This window comes from Lipomyces tetrasporus, assembly GCF_029532465.1.
Source record: "Lipomyces tetrasporus strain NRRL Y-64009 chromosome Unknown POJ06scaffold_1, whole genome shotgun sequence".
In the NCBI taxonomy this organism is placed as follows: domain Eukaryota; kingdom Fungi; phylum Ascomycota; class Lipomycetes; order Lipomycetales; family Lipomycetaceae; genus Lipomyces; species Lipomyces tetrasporus.
This window is the reverse complement of record NW_026611596.1, coordinates 847,216-865,067: the sequence shown is the minus strand read 5'-3', so window position 1 is coordinate 865,067 and position 17,852 is coordinate 847,216. Positions and strand designations below refer to the sequence as shown.

The 17,852-nt window shown below is 46.7% G+C and overlaps 6 protein-coding genes across 6 annotated transcripts; 3 read left to right on the top strand and 3 right to left on the bottom strand.

The window, feature by feature from the left end:
- Nucleotides 1-17: 17 nt before the first annotated feature.
- POJ06DRAFT_284686 (uncharacterized protein) lies at nucleotides 18-1,761 on the top strand (the record flags this gene model as incomplete). The annotated part of the gene is made up of 1 exon (XM_056190178.1): nucleotides 18-1,761. Exon 1 carries the CDS (start codon nucleotides 400-402, stop codon nucleotides 1,759-1,761), a length of 1,362 nt encoding a protein of 453 aa, XP_056047144.1. The 5' UTR covers nucleotides 18-399.
- A 1,951-nt stretch (nucleotides 1,762-3,712) lies between these two features.
- POJ06DRAFT_204455 (uncharacterized protein) lies at nucleotides 3,713-4,136 on the top strand. The gene has a single exon (XM_056185341.1). It carries the CDS (start codon nucleotides 3,777-3,779, stop codon nucleotides 3,930-3,932), a length of 156 nt encoding a protein of 51 aa, XP_056047143.1. The 5' UTR covers nucleotides 3,713-3,776; the 3' UTR covers nucleotides 3,933-4,136.
- An 84-nt stretch (nucleotides 4,137-4,220) lies between these two features.
- POJ06DRAFT_182847 (uncharacterized protein) lies at nucleotides 4,221-4,529 on the bottom strand (the record flags this gene model as incomplete). Its single annotated transcript, XM_056184756.1, has 1 exon — nucleotides 4,221-4,529. A coding segment is annotated over one exon (309 nt), but the record flags the coding sequence as incomplete, so codon positions are not given.
- Nucleotides 4,530-7,125: 2,596 nt separating this feature from the next.
- POJ06DRAFT_176068 (uncharacterized protein) lies at nucleotides 7,126-7,473 on the bottom strand (the record flags this gene model as incomplete). Its single annotated transcript, XM_056184725.1, has 2 exons — nucleotides 7,126-7,351; nucleotides 7,415-7,473. Coding segments are annotated over 2 exons (285 nt in total), but the record flags the coding sequence as incomplete, so codon positions are not given.
- A 432-nt stretch (nucleotides 7,474-7,905) lies between these two features.
- Nucleotides 7,906-8,768, bottom strand: POJ06DRAFT_284672 (uncharacterized protein; the record flags this gene model as incomplete). The annotated part of the gene is made up of 3 exons (XM_056190177.1): nucleotides 8,709-8,768; nucleotides 8,416-8,642; nucleotides 7,906-8,360 (listed from the first exon to the last, which is right to left on the bottom strand). The coding sequence occupies exons 1-3, from the start codon at nucleotides 8,738-8,740 to the stop codon at nucleotides 7,906-7,908; spliced, it is 714 nt and encodes a 237-aa protein (XP_056047140.1). The 5' UTR covers nucleotides 8,741-8,768.
- An 8,396-nt stretch (nucleotides 8,769-17,164) lies between these two features.
- On the top strand, nucleotides 17,165-17,744 carry POJ06DRAFT_190964 (uncharacterized protein; the record flags this gene model as incomplete). Its single annotated transcript, XM_056184823.1, has 2 exons — nucleotides 17,165-17,260; nucleotides 17,316-17,744. 2 exons carry the CDS (start codon nucleotides 17,165-17,167, stop codon nucleotides 17,742-17,744), a joined length of 525 nt encoding a protein of 174 aa, XP_056047139.1.
- Between the last annotated feature and the right edge of the window lie 108 nt (nucleotides 17,745-17,852).

The window sequence follows — 17,852 nt, the reverse complement described above, 5'->3', positions numbered from 1 at the left end:
TCCGCTCCCAGAACTGAAATTCCCGTGCGATGATTATTGGCTATCTGCCAATTAATATCGTGGCCATCGCTTCAAATTGAGGTCAGTCAGCGATAGTCAGGCACAATTTCATTACTGCCGAATTTGGTTAATAATCGCTGTATGTAGAGCTTTCCCTAATAGTCCCTATTGCCGATCGCTTGCAGTCTTGTTGTAAAATAATAAAAGCATCCAGATCTGTGACATATACAGTATCTGGGCTGCTCCAAAACCAAGCTCATGTTAATTGATGAAATAATCTAAAATATTGTGTACTAGTATATTCGAAGCGCCAAATGAGAACCCTGTGAGAACTTTATAAATATTGCCAGTACCGCCCGTTTCCATCCGCACACCCGATTACTCTCTACTCAAGAAGTCATGAGGACTAGGGATTTGACAGCAATCGATGAGTTCGAATTCACACGCGATTACATTATCCGTGCTGCCTTTGTTTTTGAGGGCCAACTTGACCAGGGCCGCCTGCGACAGAGCTTAACTACATTTATCACGAGGCATGCCCCGGCTTTCGGTAGTCGTGTCCGGAAGAAAGCCGATGGCAACCTTGAGTTCTACACACCAAATGCCTTTGATGATACGACCCTGCCATTTTTTTGGCATTCAACTGACAATCTCTCGAGACCGCTTGCTGCAGATATGAAATTGGCAACGACAGACACAGCGTCTGTGGACGTGCAAGATATACAAGATTTTTCGCGTGTGTTCATTCCGACAACCGAGAGAAATAGCAAAGACTTTATCGGTAACGATAGACCGATGCTCTCTATCTATATATCGCTGTATAAAGACTACACAGCGATGCTCTTTGCGGCATCACATATGTTGTGTGATGGTTCTGGGCTGAAGCTACTCTTCGATGGCTGGCAGCAGATGCTTAACGGTGATCCAGTGACCCCAGTGACAGACGAGTTCGTGCTGCCAAATATTATTGAAAAGGGCTCAACATTGTTGCCGGTGGTTTCATTGGGTATCTCGAAGAAGCTAGCCATATTGTCGAACTTGCTCTGGTCTGGAATAAAGTATGGCAAGCCAACCCAACGCCGTATCGTCATCTCCCAGGATTTGCTGGAAAAGCTTCGTGCTAAGGTTCAGAGTGTGGCCGAATTCTATATCAGCCGCTACGATGTCGTTTTGGCGATTTCTGCTCGGTTGTGCGCGATTGGCCGTGGTTCTCGATCGTGTGATATCCTTGTCGGATCAGCCGCTGATATGCGTCGGCGCTTGGGTAATAACGACAATTATATCCATAATTTCTTTTTGACTTTGTCGGAACGCATGTCAACACACCAGATCTTGAAGATGAGCTTCGTTGAGCTGGTGCTTCACTTGAAGTCATTCCTTAGACAATTTTCTGAACATCCTAATGAGTTGGCTAAGATATTTAATCTATTGGAGTCAGTTAAACCCAGCCCGGGCTGGCTATTCCCATTTGACATCAATATGGTCGTGACCCATTGGGGTAGCTTCAAGTTTACACAGGTAAATTTCAATGCGGCAGCCTATGGAGGCGACAAAAATCCGAAATTGGGTAAAGTAGTGACATTTGAGCCCCTAATGGAATGGACTACTGTCACAGATGCCGGTGTTGTTACATATGACGATGGGCCCAACGGACACGGTGGCATAATCTTGAATCATATAATGCAAAAACGCAACTGGGACCGGGTCGAAGCGGCTTTAAGTGGTCTAGAAATGTATATCGAATCTCTCGTAGACGAGTGAGTGTTAGGGTTGAGTGTGGGCTTGAATGATAGGGGCAGTGATCACATCCTACTTACGGTTTAAGTTTTCGTTACCTTGACTTGGGTTTGGGCAGGTCGCGCAGTTTTATAGAGTCTCTTTCGTGTGCGCTGTCCATTCTTTTCTTCTTCTTTAACGACAATAAAGCGTAAGTCCCCAAACAGCCAAACTAGTTACTTATTACTCTTTCCAGCGTCTAACTTCACTCTGGAGATATAACCTGCAAACCAGGTCATGGTACTGGGGGTTGAATGTGTGAACAGCACATAGTAATGAGCCGCCCAGTCAGTGGCTGAGGGCCAAAGTTGGGCATACCGGAAACGATTGGGTGACCGGGGTGAAATTTAGAGTTTGAGAGCCTGAGGGGTTCGGTCTTATGTAAAGAAAAGTTCAAGGGGGCCGAACAAAGGTATGACAGTTTGTATCCCATACTAAGCCGCAGTATCAATGGTAATGTGTCATACCGGTTCAAGGGGGGTGGCTCTGTATACAAGGAAAGTATGACATTTTGAAATCGCGGAATTACACAGAAATAAGTCTAAGTTCGGATCGATGATTTTGCAAACGTTTTACAATTTAATGCAGATTTTAGGACCGAAATTGAGCGAGTTAGCGTTTGGTGATTTCTCACTTATAAGGTTATAAGGTCCGCGGCATCGATCAGTAATCAGTGGGTGCCTTCCCCTAGACTTTTTGCACCAGCCCCGCAATTTCACAGATGTGGTCGTTAAGTAAGCAACCGAATTTGACTAGAATTTTGCTGGCGTTCCAGATGCACGGATCTGCCACATCCCAGATTCACAGACAAAACTCCCAAACCTAAATTTGACAAACACCGCCTTGTTCTGGTACAAATTCGTGGTACAAGAACCACAAATGCTAACACACTTCCGAGTATAGATACCTCTTCTACAGCCGTTCATTTGACGTCCACGCCATACCAAAAACAAACTGGTATTAGCACTTTATTTTTTTCGCCACTTCTGCTTATTCGCTGCCAACTTATGCAAACACAGTGAATTTCCTATTATTATTGCTCTATCGTTATATATAACAAAAGACAATATAAAGTATAAAATACGTAAACAACCATCTCCAGGGAACTTCATATAAGCTTTTCGAAATTTCCTCCTGCAAATAAATGAGCGCGATCTCTGATCTCAATATCACTACGTAGACAGGCTAGATTGGTTTAGGGAAGGATGTAGAAGTACGGCTTCGGGGCCTTTCTCATTGTCTGGTCGGCTCCTGATCGGGAACCTCCCAGAGCTTCGTCATACGGTCACTTGAATTGGGCCAATAATGTTTCTTATTCAAGATGACGGAACATATATCCCGTTGCATTCACGGATTGAACTTGCGTTGTTCTCCCGATGCCCAATGCACTACCCTGAGAAGTTCCATTTCATCATCTTCTTCAGCGCAATCCGGATTTTCGGCCGGTAGAAGCTCAAGTGACGCCAACTCCTCTGCATACGTCAATGAGTGGGTCTCATCAACAGCGCAGTCGCTCAATTTAACGCCCGTACTGATCGCTGTGAATGGTCTGCAGAGCTCGCGTGGACGGCTCGCTGGCGGTCCCAAATGGCTCCGTGGCCTGTTTTCCGGCCAGGCACGCTTCACATGCCACTCTGGACCCTTGAGCCGTCTTCCGATTGACTTGCACAAGATTGTTTGCAAACAACTTTCGGACCGAGTCCTTATTCAAATGACCCAGGCGTTGATGCCAGAGATCTAATTCGCTATCAGACAGAGTGGTCTTTTGCTCTGTTGCCTTGAATGCAGACTCTTGTCTGTCGACGGCTCCACTGATCGTGTAGAGTTGATTGTCGGGGCTAAGTTGTCCGATGTTGATCCGTTCGGTTCTCCCGATTTGGAGATAAGCTGTGTCATGGGTGAATATGACTTCAGCGGTAGGTCTCATGTAAGGCTTGACGGACTGACAAAAGGTTCGACGCAAAACGGTTCGAGTAGCGAACATTGCTCAACTTAAGGACATGAGTGTCCCCGTTCTGATCTGTGACTTCCAGATCCACACGTCCGAGATACTGGATATTAACAGAGGAACCATCACCAACCTGGACGTCGATATTGGTGGGCTGCAGGTCGTACATAATACGTTTGTCGTTGCAGTAATGATGCGATGCTGCTGAGTCAAGATACCATTTCGACGAGTCGACCGGTTCAAAAACGCGTGCTTGATCGTGCATAATATACGCGTGCTGTCTTTTCGCATGCGCGAGGAACGCATGTTCTGTCTTGGGTTTGGAGTCCTTTTTGTACCCATGCTGATTATTCTGCCCGTTCGGGGGAGTCGAGGACTGTTTTTTGCTGAGAACCCTTCTTCGGGGACCGACAGTTCGCCGCAAGGTGGCCGACTTTGCCACAGTTATAACAAGAACGGCGCTCTGTCTGTTTTGCTACCATAGCAGCTTCAGTTTCGTAGACTGTTCTGTTTTAAGGGGCTGTCCCTTCAAACCCCACAGTCTCGCCGAGAGCTTGAGACCAATCTCACGGATTGGTACATCACTTATATCTCCCAACGAAGATATCCCCACACCATATTCGGAAGGCATTTTATTTATCATAACCACCTTAGAGAAGTCTTCTTGTCGTACTTGAAGACTAAGGAATTCCTTTAGCAGGTCACACCACTCCTGGACCCACTTGTCTGGTTTGGCCTCATTAGAGCACTTCCAAGAGAAGAGTCTGTTCACGACGGCCAACTGTCTCACCAGCGGGGATTGCTGCTGAACCCTTCAGGTTGCTCCATGTAGATTTGCTCTTTCAGGTGGCCGTAAAGGAACGCAGTTACCACGTCCATTTGATGACAGGACCAGCCAAGAGGAAGTAACAAAGCCAACAGTAGTCGCCATGTGGTTGCTTTGACGACTGACGCATAGGTTTCGTTATAATCAACTCCTTTTTCTTGCTCATACCCGCGCACAACTAGCCTTGCCTTTCTTCTCTCAACGTTTCCGGCACCATTAGTTTTGGATCGATAGACCCATTTACTTGTCAGAATTTTTCGGTTTCCTGCTTCTGCTCTAGGGACTAGCTTCCACGTCTTGTTCGATATGAGAGATTGCATCTCATCCTTTGAGGCTGCAAGCCATTCTTGTCCATGTTCGCCATTCACCGCATCTTGGAAAGTTTGCGGATCCGAAGATTCAACGTCCTGAGCGGCCAAGACAAATAATTGGGTTATTTCTCTATTGTCAAGAGCCAGATTAGTATACTTCATCGGTGGACGGCCACGGGTTACTCTGGTTGATCGTCTTGTAGGACCCGGTACCGCCCTAATTTCATCTTCTGGTTGACTCGTTCTCGGGTGCTGGCCGAGTAGGTCAGACCTGTGGGGCAGTGTAGGCGGGGCAACTATGATAGTAGAGTCATTTACCGGCTCTTCTAGAGTCGCTGGCCGACGTTGGCCGATTGTACTGGACCGTTGTGGTGGTGCCACAATAATAGAGGAATCATTTGACGGGCCGTCCGTGATAGACGTGGGATCCGTTTGAATACTGCTACTGCCTCCGTTCGTTGCCATTGGTCGTTCAAGCTCTTGATCATTGGAAAAGTCGATCACATAGTCGTTATCTTCGGTCTGGTCAGGTTCCCGTTGCGTGTTGATGCCAGTTTCAATGAAAGTCACATCTCGAGCGCGTATGACATTATTCGCGTCAGGCATCCATATTCTAAATATATTATGGGCTTCTGTTCCCACATAGTAACCGAGTTTGCTTCTAGGCTTAAATTTTTCACTTCTCTTTCGTCGCTCGGCCGGTATGAGTACCCAGGCCTTACACCCCCATACCCGAAGGCGTGAAACATCAGGATTCGAAGGTGGCTTTTTGGGAAAAAGAAGCATTTCCATGGTTCTCGCCGGAGATTCTCCGCTCAACGCGCGAGTCGGCAACATGTTGCTCAGTTTGGTGGCATGCTTGATAGCTTCTGGCCACAGGCTTTGTGGTAAGCCGGACATTGCAATCATGGTTCGAGCCATACCGTTTAAGTCCTTATGTGGACGTTCGGCCTTTCCGTTTTGTTCCGGCGTGTATGGGACGGTGGGCTCATGGCGCATTCCTTTTGCCTTGATGAGTGCGTCTAGCTTACTGCCCCCGAATGCAGATCCATTGTCCATACGAATACGTTGGACACGTTTGCCGATATTGTTTTCGGCCCAATTAAAAAATTCGTTCAGTCTGTCATATGCTTCGCCTTTCGTCTTCATGGGATAGACCCATTTACCGCATGTTGCATCATCGACAACGTTAAGGTACCAAGGTTTACCCGTCGTAACCTTGCGGATTAATTGGTCCTACAGCATCAACGTGGATGAACTCCATTGGGTCCTTTGCTCGGTGAGGAGGGTCCCTCGATATTTTCCTTCTTGCTTAGCCGCTATGCACGGTTCACAGATAAGTTTATCCGACAAAGTCTTCACGTTTAAACCATCAACGACGTTCCCGGCCTGTCTAATACGCTCCACGGAAATGTGCCCTAATCGTGCGTGCCATAACTCAATTGGTTCATGCTGACGTTGACGAACTTCTTCTGCACATAGGAATCAAGAGCATACATTCCCTGGTAGTTAGTGCTTCGTCCGGCCTTCGATCCTGAAGGCATATGCACCAGTTCCCACGCTGACCCATCGTAGGTCAAACGCGCGTCTTTCGACGACTGGAAGCGCCGCACACTGATTAAGTTCGTGAAAAAGCTTGGAACGAAGTGCACATCGCTCAAAGTAAGGGTCGCACCGTTGGTGACAGTGAGTCTCACCGTGCCGACTCCCTCAGCGTGAACGCCGCCACCAAGCCCGTCCAGTTGTGGTCTTCTTGTGGTGTCGAGGTCGTCAAACGACTCGGCCTGACAGCAGATGTGTGAGGAGGCCCCACTGTCTATCAACCAGGTGTTTTTAAGGTCACCGTCGCGATCAAAAACAGATGCCGTCATGTTTAGTTTCGAACCTGTTTTGCTTTCTTCCGCTTTGGGCTGTTTCTTGGACCAGCAATCCTTTGCAATGTGACCTTTCTTTCCGCATTTGAAACAAGTCCTTGTTTCTTTCTTCTTGCCGTTCCCTGAGCCTTCCTTTGCTCGGATCGCAAAAGCGGACTCCGTCGCCTCATTTCTAGATTCCTCTAGGAAATCGGTCGTGAGGTCTTCGATGGTGAGACCCCGTCTAACTTCTGCACGTTTCAGTCGTTTCCATATTTCGAAACCGGAACCGACTGCCTCAAGGAAGAGCCTAACTTGTTCTTCCTCATCGACGGGCTTCCCCGTTGACGCGTGACGACTCACCAAGCCGGTGAATTTCTGGACGAACTCATTAGCGTCCTTGAAGTCGGAGTACTTCAGGCTCGCTAACTCTCCTTTGAGCTGCATCCTTAAACCCGCTGTACTCTGGTCGTACAGCTTAAGCAAACGATCCCATATTTCTTTCGGCGTGGGACTCTCGCCAGGGATCTGAGCTTGAACCTTGATGCTCAGACTCCCCATTATGGTTGCGGAGGCCTTCATCTCCTCCCGTTCCTCTTTCTGCTGTTCTTCTGGGCTCTTCCCTCCCTTGGCGGGACTGCCCTCGAGGAATCTGAAAAAACCTTTACCCTTCAAGATTAGGGTCATCTGCCGCTTCCACGGCACCCAGTCTTCGGCTCCGTCGAGCTTCCAGACTCGAATGTCTCTATCTTCTGACATTCCTCAGGTTTCTTTTGTTTCGTTATTCTTTCCTCGGTTGCGCTCAAACAGGGCTCATAACCTGTTGTAAGGATCCACTATTTAAACAAAACTAAGTACAGGGTGCGTCCCACTCCATTTATCAGTGGCTGCACATTGGCTGCACATTGGCCCATGCACCGTACGTGCTAGCAGACAACCGATCATTGGCTACACTTTACAACAACTTCTAGCTGCTGTGGACGATAAGACGGGAAACATGCGGAAAGCAGTCACGCAGCTAACACATCCTGTTTCGTCTCCCTCGCCACTCCATAAAAGACCGTCAAAATCGCGAAGTTGCATAATGCAACTTATAACGGTACGACTTCATCCGGGCACACGCTTTGTTAGTGATTTACTCTGTCTGCACGATCGTTGACGAAATTTGGTTCTCCAATAAGGAGAAAATATTTATTCATGCTCTGGTTTATCCTCAAGCGCCACAATCGACACCAATTCCGTAAATTGCTGTTTCCACCTGATTCTCGTGTCCATTTCTGGCCAACAGCTCTCTTTCAACGCGATCTGGACAGCTTCTTCTATACCTTTAGTAAACTTGCCACACCATGCGGAAAGCCGCGCGACGAACCACGACTGCTCTGGACGCCCAAGGGCAGCAATACCACCGACAACAAGTACCCAGAGCAGCTTGTGCGCCCATTGAGGTAGCACACCGGCGAAGTCGTCAAACTCGAGTGCAGTTTTCAGCTTAGTGACAACCTTTCCAATGATAAAACAGCTGAGAGGGATCTCGCGTAGAACGATATAAAGGTAGATGGTCGACGCCAAGCCGATCGACCGAGCTAAAGATCCGTACATATCATCTTGGTCAGCAGTTGTGCTGTCAATTAATAGCTGGGCGATAGCTTGTTTCAGTGAGATCCATGCGCTCTGCAAACTCTGGAGTTTCCCCTGACGCACTTTGGGATTCACGCTTGATGGAAGATAGCTGACATAAGTACGAAAAGACGGTATCGATGTCCCTATCGATACTTGATACTTCGTGAAATCCATTCTCAAGGGGGTTCAACGCATCGTCTGGCTGCGACAACCATCGCCGCGTTCCAGTCCTTAGCTGACTGAAAGCCGCTTGCACAAGGTTTGCCTGCCGATCCGACTGCAGTGTGATAGAGCTACAGAGCATAGACCTTCAAAACCGTAAGTTGACAAAAATAAGTTGACAAACATAATACTGAACTGTGAATGACACTTACCATGAGACCAGCTTTTGCAACATACCACCCATTGCAAGGCAGTTGATGCCGCCTTTTATTCTCAAAAGCTGAATCAATCCGTTGAAGTGGATTTCAGCAGTAGATAAATCTCCATTTAATATCTTTGCGTGGTCAGTTTGTCGTGGCGCGAGCAAGAAATGCTCGACTTACCTCGTACGTCAAGATGCACGCCACTGCTGCCACAGTCGTATCTTTGAGCTGTTCTTCCTCACTTCTCAATCGACCGTTGAGAACCTTTATGGTTTCGCCGCGATACTGCAAAATTGTTTGTTTAATCATTTCCTCCTCCGGTATACCTGACGCAGAGTAAAAGAAGGAGGCATGCAGCAAGGTTGCATAAAGCAGCGCTGCATCCGCCATTGCATACGATAGCCACATAGCACTAGGAACCATACTTTTCACCGCGCCACCTCTGTCTGCCAGGACCATAGATCAGTCCGTATCCGAGATCGCCTACAAAAGTCAGATACTCACAATACTCAAGCAATATCGCGGCGCAGTCTCGCAGTTCAAATCCCAAGGTGCGGAACGGATCAACGCGGCCAGGCGCAATGGTCCTGCTGGGAGAAGTCTGTACAAACGCCTTACTCTCCATTCGTTTTGCGTCGTCTATAGTTGATTTCGACTGCTTCCGACGGAAGTCGCGCATTACGTGTTTGCGAACAAGAATTCGCTCTGCAGCCGTTGACGAAGTCGATGTCACAGTCTTGTTTATGAATTGCAACCCGCCCTATGAAACAGACGGTCAGTAATTAACAAACTCCCGGTCGTTTTAACGTAAGTCGTGGCGTAAGTGGCCGAATGGCGTAAATGCTCTAATTGCCGAGAACTCCCCCTCAAAAACTTACATTATTCAACAATGGTCCGTCGAAAAAGTTTAAACGCGCTTGAACTTGATACTAAAGTTGCTGAAGCAGTTTTAGGAGTCCAACAAGGCTTATATAAGTCTTCGTACGCAGCTGCAAAAGCGCTAGGGCTAAATAAGAACACTGTGCTTAAACGCGCTCTGGAGGTCCGACACGTTCTCAAGCGCGCCAACAACAACAGAAACTTTCATACGCACAGGAGAATGTACTTCTTAAGTGGATCAAAGAATTAACAATCAGTGGCTATTCTCCAGGGCATCGATTGTTGAAGGAAATAGCTGAGGATATTCGTGCGACTCGATCTCGTGATTTAGACAACGCGTCACCTCCTCTTTTGGAACTCCACGCACGTCTCCCCCTTGGCCAAGATTGGGTTCCACGATTTATTAAACGACATCCACACCTCGCAGTTGTCATTGGACGTCGAATTGAGTCTGTACGAATGGACGGAGCAACAAAACCAGTGCTTGACGCGTGGTTTAACGCGTATCGCACGGTCATTCAAGAGTATAAAATCATGCAAGAGAACACATACAATATGGATGAATCTGGATTCTCGATTGGAACAATGGAATCAACTCGAATTATTCTCGATTCCACTTTCGTACGAAACATCAAGCTCATCCAGGCCGTCAAGAATGGGTTTCTATGATTGAGTGTATTTGCGCAGACGGAACTATTCTTCCACCACTTGGGATATTCAAAGGGAAGAACGTTCTTCAGAATTGGATCCCGAACGAAGTCCTTGATAAATGGTTCTTTTCGGCGAATACAAAGGGTTGGACGAGTAATCTTCATGGGTTAGAGTGGTTAAAACGCGTCTTCGAGCCTGCGACACGAGCAAAAGCGAATGGTCAACAACGCCTCCTCATCTGCGATGGTCACGATAGCCATATTAGTGGAAGCTTTATAGCTCACTGCCTTCAAAATCGAATTACGCTTCTTAATCTTCCACCTCATACATCGCATCTACTCCAGCCGCTTGATATTGCAATATTCGGTCCATTGAAGAAGCGATTGACCGCTGCGCTCTCGCACCTCACCCAAGCACAGCTCGTACGAATACAAAAGATTGAATGGATGGAGGCATATATTCAAGCTCGATCGGAGGCTTGTACGCAACAAAATATTGAATCAGCATGGCGTGGGGCTGGTCTTTTTCCATTTAATCCACAGCGAGCACTTCGTACGATGGTTTTGGACACAACCCCGGAGCTAGAAAGACCCAGAACACCAACAGAATTTGATATATTTGATCAAGTTTTTGTAAATAGCTCACCTCCGGATGCTACAAGCTTACGGTCAGCAAATGAGCTCCTCAATTCAACAATTAATAGTGATGCAATTCCAACAACTCCGGTCCGCCGATATATCCGAAAGTTGACAGCCGGGGCTGAGCAACTTCAAGCACAGAGTATTGTCCACCAACACGATGCTAACAACTTGCGCTCTATCATAAAGAAGCGTACGAACCGTACAAAGGGAAAGAGAGTGGTTTTAAAAGGTCAATTCCATGTTTCTACACAAGAGTTGTGCGATGCAGTGGCAGCTGCCGAAAAAGATACCAAAACACGTGCAAGGAAAAGGAGAAAAAAGAAGGGCAAGGGTATTTCGTACGAGACTGAGAGTGAGGGGGATATTGAAGAAGGAACCCAGGATGAATTTGAGAGCGATACAGAGGATTGTATTATAGTTGATGTGGAGTAATATGAGTTTTTGAGAGAGAGTTCTCGGCAAATAGAGCATTTACGCCATTCGGCCACTTACGCCACTACTTACGTTATAGTTAATCGTAAACTTTCACAGCTAATCGTATAGTAATCGTATTGACTATACGATTACGAGTTACGAGTTACGAGTTACGAGTTAATCGTACCCACCCCTACTGAAGGGTGTATCATCCAGTGGAGTATGGTATATTTATACTCACTCGACGATTGCTGCATTCGACCGAGCTCGCTTGAAAGTCGAGAATTGTAGAGCTGGCTTACAAAGCATGTGCAAGGGAAGCTTAACTAGAAAGATTGTACGAGGTACTAACGTTATTGCCAATTCATATTTGCAGCTTGTGTGGTAACAGGCCCGCAAAGCCTCCCAACGGTCTCGATTAGGCCAACGGTCCCGATTTGGCGAACAATGCAAACGGCATACGGTGGTCGATTGGGAAGAAGATTTGGTCCGAGAGCCTCTACTCGGATTATTAACCAACTGACTGCAGCAGTCACTCACCGGCGACCATGCCAGCTCACCCGGAGCATGATGATGGACAAAAATGGGCCATCTAACCACCGACCATTTTACCACATACGTCTACGATTCATGATTGCATTTAATGCACGTGCTGGTAGGGGTGGATACGATTTGCCATTAATCGTTATTCGTATTCGTAAAGTCCAATACGATTACTATACGAGTCCTTGTAAAACTTTACGATTAACTCGAGCGCTGAAGTTGGTTACTCGCAAAAATCGCATCCGATTACAGCCCAGACCCTTGGAGAGTGTTGGTTCCAACATCCTCCTCTCCCCGGGTGGCGCGTACAACGATGCTAAGCGCGTGAAGCGCCTCTGGGAATTGGAGGCGAACTACGATCATTGTCATCCGTATCTGCATTATCCGAAGTCTGTCCCGCATGGCTAGCTATAATTTGCTGCACAAGTTCTTCATCTGAAGCTTTCATTGCAGGGTATTCCTCTCTGGACTCTTCAGTTGAATTTAAGAATTTGCGAGACTCATGGCGTCCTGAATTCGTCCAGCCTGCTGAGCAGTGTTAGCAAGAGCAGTTAGACCTCGGGTCACATTGGGTAGCTGGAGAGGCTGTGCGACAAGCAACTCTTTCGAAATCAATTATTGACTTTAGTAGGTGAGACATCATGGTTCCATGCTCGAAGAAGCCAGCGAACAGTGTGGCGATCCACTCCACTGATTTGTTCGAATGGATGGAATGGCATTCATTTCCATCCAGCGAGACGACTGAAAATACGCATTCGGCTACTTTAGAAGATATTCAGGATGTCTGGGACAGTTTCAGGGTTCAGGGTTATGGGACCCAACTGGCAAACGCAAGGTGCCATTGAAGGTTAAGGAGAAGACCCCGTCTAAGGGTATCAGCTCGTATTTCAATTTAAACCCAAACAATCCTCGAGAACAGCAGATTGCGACTACTTTGATTGGTGGCTTTAGCAGAGAGAAATTCCAGCAGTTGCTTGTCGCCTGGGTTATCGACTCTCAGGGCTCTTTCCGCCAAATCGAAAACCAGCGCTTTCGCGACCTCCTCGAATTCCTTAACCCGCTCGTCAGTATCACTGACGCCCATATTTGCCACGATACGGTGCGCAGTCGAATTCTCGAAGTTTATAATACCAATAAGGCGCGTGTGGTCGAGGTCCTTGGAGGAGTTGAAGGCAAGGTCCATATAGCGTTTGACGGCTGGCGGTCACGAAATCGACACGCAATGTACGGGATCATCTGCTTCTTCCTTGACAGCGACACCCGAGCACAAAAGCTGGTTTTAGGAATCCCAGAAGTTGTGGAACGGCATACTGGCAAGAATATTGCTGTCCACGTACTTGATATTATTGCCGGCTATGAGATTTCCTCAAAACTTGGGTACTTCGCACTGGACAACGCAGCGAACAACGATACGGCGATGGATACGATTGGTACAGCGCTTGAATTCAAGGGCAGAAGTCGCCGAGTCCGATGCTTTGGTCATATTCTCAACCTTGTTTGTAAGCAACTGCTTTTTGGCCACGACAGATGCGTTTGAAGATGAGATTTCCGCCGATTCGACTATTGATGCCTCTCGCCATGAAGCTTGGAGACGGAAAGGGCCCATCGGGAAGCTTCATAACCTCGTTGTCGTTATTCACAAATCGGATGTCTTGACGCAGTTATTACGGGATTTACAGCAGAAGGCGTTCGATATATCGAAGGACCCTAAGATTAAAGCTAGCCGTCCGAAGGACACCGTGATGGATAACCTGACCTGATGGCTGTCTCAGTTGTACATGCTACGCCGTTGTCTTGAGTTGAGGCCGTTCCTGGAGGATCGTTGGGCTAACCAACGGGCAGAATTTGACGCTTCGATTCGGAGGGAGGATATGCCCCTTTCCGTTCGGGACGAAAGCGAAATAACGGAGAAGGACTGGATCGTGGCTCAACTATATCATGACGTCCTGACCGAAATCGAAGATGTACTCCTTGTCCTTGCAGGCGATGGACAATTCAGGGACCGTAAGAATGGCTACTCAGAAGCATATGGCACTATTTGGGACGTGGTCTTCGCATATGAACACCTCCTCACCCGCTTCGAGCATTGGAAGGCAATGGCTATGCGATACGCTGATCCTGATATAACTGGAATGTTCCAGAGACTTCATGAAACCATTACGTCATCTAAACTTATCACTAGAGCATTCCATAAACTACGATCGTAGGCTAGAGTGTTCTACACATTTCCACAATTGCGAAAAGCCACTCCTTAATAATGATCGTATCCATCCATGCGTACTTGTTTGATTCCATTGACGCCGATCGTCGATATTTTGGCATCCGCAGAGCAGGTTGCATGTTGGATTTACCAATGAACCAAATGGCATTCTGTCCACTTCAGAAGCATTGACAGAGAGTATGCTAGTAATACGAGTCTTGTCCCTCTTGAGACCAGGCCTAGACTGGATATAAAGGCGTTTATTTGGAGTCATCTCCAGAACAACCCGGATTCAATGTATGACACACGCATATTTTGGCTTGGAAGAGGCCGACGGTATCTATTTAGCAGCGAAAGCCGAGCCGTACGAAATGGATGATGTATGGTCTGCTAGACGGGAATTTAGACTCTGCTTGTAAACAATGACAATCCGCGGGAGCTAGTTAAATTTTTGGTATTAGGTCGGCTCCACTAGTAGAAGGAAATTCTCCAAGGCAGTGTCGCCACAATAGAGGTATTGTGCAATGTGCAAGTAGGGCTATTCACGAGGCGATATCGGCAAGGTTTGGGCAATCGAGCAATCGGCATCGTCGTCGAGTGTAGGATTCTGCAAAAGCTGCAGCCACGGGATCAGACTAGTAGCACTCTCTCTGATATTGACATGTACTTCGATAGTCCTATAGTCAGTGTAAATGACACAAAGGATCCGAACTGGCTTTGCAATTGGTGGCGTACTCATCAAAATGAGTACCCGCAGATGGTCCCTGCGGCTAGGAATTACCTAGCAATCCCAGCTTCCGAGGTTGCAGTGGAAAGGTTGTTCAGTGCGGGTAGAGACTTGCTCGGTGTTCGGAGACACTCCATGAAGGCCGATACAATGAGAATGTTGATGCTCTTGGGAGACGCGTACGAGTATTTGATGTACGAGAATTGAGTGTTTGATTACGTAGCAAAATACAATTGTCTGTACATATCGTGGTTAACGATCAATCCTGCAAAAAATAATTATGTAATTATTTGCCGATTTGCCGATATCGTATCGGCGAACCAGGGGTTCGACTATAAATATCGTCAAACGCAATCGTCAGATCATAGTAATGCCGATATCGTATCGTCAATATCGGCATTATCGGCAAAACGTGAACAGTCTTATGTACAAGGCGCAGCGCGACCAAAACAGATACAATTCCCGGACTTAATTCGCACGACGTCCGATCGAAAACAGCACAAAAAGGATGGTAATTCACGATCAGCACCCGTAATTTTGCTCTAGACATGCATGTGGCAGCAAATGTGATCCGTGTCTGTACAGTGTAACAATGAGAGTATTTAAATGTATATATCAAACTGAATGCTAAAATATATAATATATGTTTGTTAGCATTGCAGGTTGCGAAAACCCTGGCGAGGTACGGGGCAGATGCGGGGAAAGCTCAGGGAACGTGGTAGAACACTATGGTTGTTGCCATCGCTGAGCTTAACGCCAAGGGTTTACTAATCGTGTAACCCGTAAATTGATGAAGGGTGTGATTATGTGTCACACTGGCTTAGGAAAAGAAATGTGCAACGCGTCACAAAATATGATATAGGCTCCGCCGTCAAACAGGACGTCCCCTGAATCTCTGGACGAAAATTCATACAATATCACTGTGGCTTTCCTGCGACCTTCTGTTGCAGTTAACCCGCATTTGTATGAAATATATTCCAAATCTTGGTAATAGTGAATGGTTTTGTGGATTACACAATGCCATATAGTCATCTAATTATTTGTTGTGGGTAGTACTGGGAAGTATATTGCGCATATAATATTCTTCTATAGTGATTCAGAGAAGCTCATCAGCTATGCGCGAGAGACAGACAAGACAGAGAGCGTGATATTGTAGGAATGGCAGGGCTCAAGTGACTCTCTAACCCCGGGCCATAATGGTCACTATATTATGGAGACTCTCTTTCCATTGCATACACAATCACTGTCCCTGAGCGACTTTGCTGTCAAATTGCTGAGTGTCGCCGACAGTTCGCCGGAGTTCCCACGCAACAAGTGCCTCTCTGTCATAGTTTGTGAGACAGGTCATTTTTTTTTCCTATGGGCCGCATGCCGCAGCTGAAATTACCCATATAAACCCCTACAGAATTACCAAACCAAGTCGCGTAATGGGTATGGTATTACCTGTTTTGTATTCGAGATAGTTAGTAACAATGTCGCGAGGACATAAAAACTCTGATAAAAGTAATCTCTAACTATGGGCTCGATTACGATGGCGAACTGAATGCCTGAATGCAAGCATTGTTGACCTGTTTGTAGAGGTTCACCGGTACCATTAATGTCAGGCGTTTCTGACTAATGTATAAACTCAATCGAGGTGGCGTTGATGTCAAGCTTACCAGTCAGAGGAGGCAAGTCTCAGTCCAACACGTAATCACTAGGCTGTCAGTTCCTAACTCGTTGATCTGATTACTCAACATCATTCTGCTGGACGCGCCAATAGAATGCGAATTCAGTTGAATCTCATCTATCTGTTGATCACTCTGAAACAGGACACTCCCTTGTCGCTCGACAGAGTACTTTTCGGATTCGTCAAGCTTACCAGTCAGAGGAGGCAAGTATCAGTCCAAATATAAATCACTAGAAACAAGACACTCCCTCGTCCGCTCGACAGAGTACTTTTCGCAAACCACTCCCATTTTCTGCTCTTTCTTTGGTCCTCCATCGAGACTAGCTGAAATTTCCAGTCGAGCCTAATAGTTGCTCGTGCTATTTAGCCTTCCAGATAGAACAGACAACCCATGAATTGGAAAATCTTCACTGGAGCGAATGAGGAACATCTAATATACAATTAGTCGTCCAGATGCAACAAGACAACCTTGCAACTCAGACTGGGGCGATACAAAAAGTTTTTGACTCACGAGGTCTTCCAGAGGCATACGCACAGGTTCATCTAGATACTGACAAAGAAGGGCTAATGACTCTTTCTGATGTTGAGCATATTGATTTGGAGACTGATAAACACGCTGATAAGGAAGTTCAGTTGCTGCCGATTATGAGTGGTGAATCCACTGTAGCATTGTCACATTTGTTATCTTCAAATTCAACTATCGTGAAGAGGCGGGAAGTTAGACTAGCAGAGCACGACGCAATGATAGAGAACGCAAAGCAACGCCTTTGTGATGCGGCAATGCACAAACGACAGAGGGGCAGGCCTAGATTGTATGCACAACATTTGCAGACTGATGTACGATGTCCCTAATTCAGTAGCTTTCAGTGGGACTCGGCTAACGAATTTTTAGCGCCGGCGAGCTCAGATCCGCCACGCGCAACGGACCTACCGCGAGAAGAAAGAGAGAAGACTCGAAGATCTAAACACGCGGATAAATATACTTGAATCTTCGGTTGCGATTATGAAATATGCATTTTTCGAAATCTACGATGAAGGCAGGCGAGTCGCTATCCGCTATAACGATTCTAACTTCGCTGAAGTTCTCGCTAATTTAACTACGAAAGTGTTAGCTATCGCTAAAGATGTCGCAGTGCCGTCAGAGGATGCAGTAGTTGAAGGGATAAATATTAGCAAGGAATTACATTCATCGCACACTGCTCCGTTGCTCGCTTCGAATTATCTAGAACTTCGCCTAAACAATTGGAGCACAAAAAATCGACTAGGACAAAATGTACTTCAAGATGCTCCATCGGCCTCGGCTCTTCCACAGCTGCACTAAGGGTCGAAGTAGATAGTATTCTTTCGCAAAACGAGCCCCACTCTTGAGTTGAATGAACGTGTTTGCTGGAAAGCCGATGCCGACGAAGTCATGTAATAAGGTTATTCA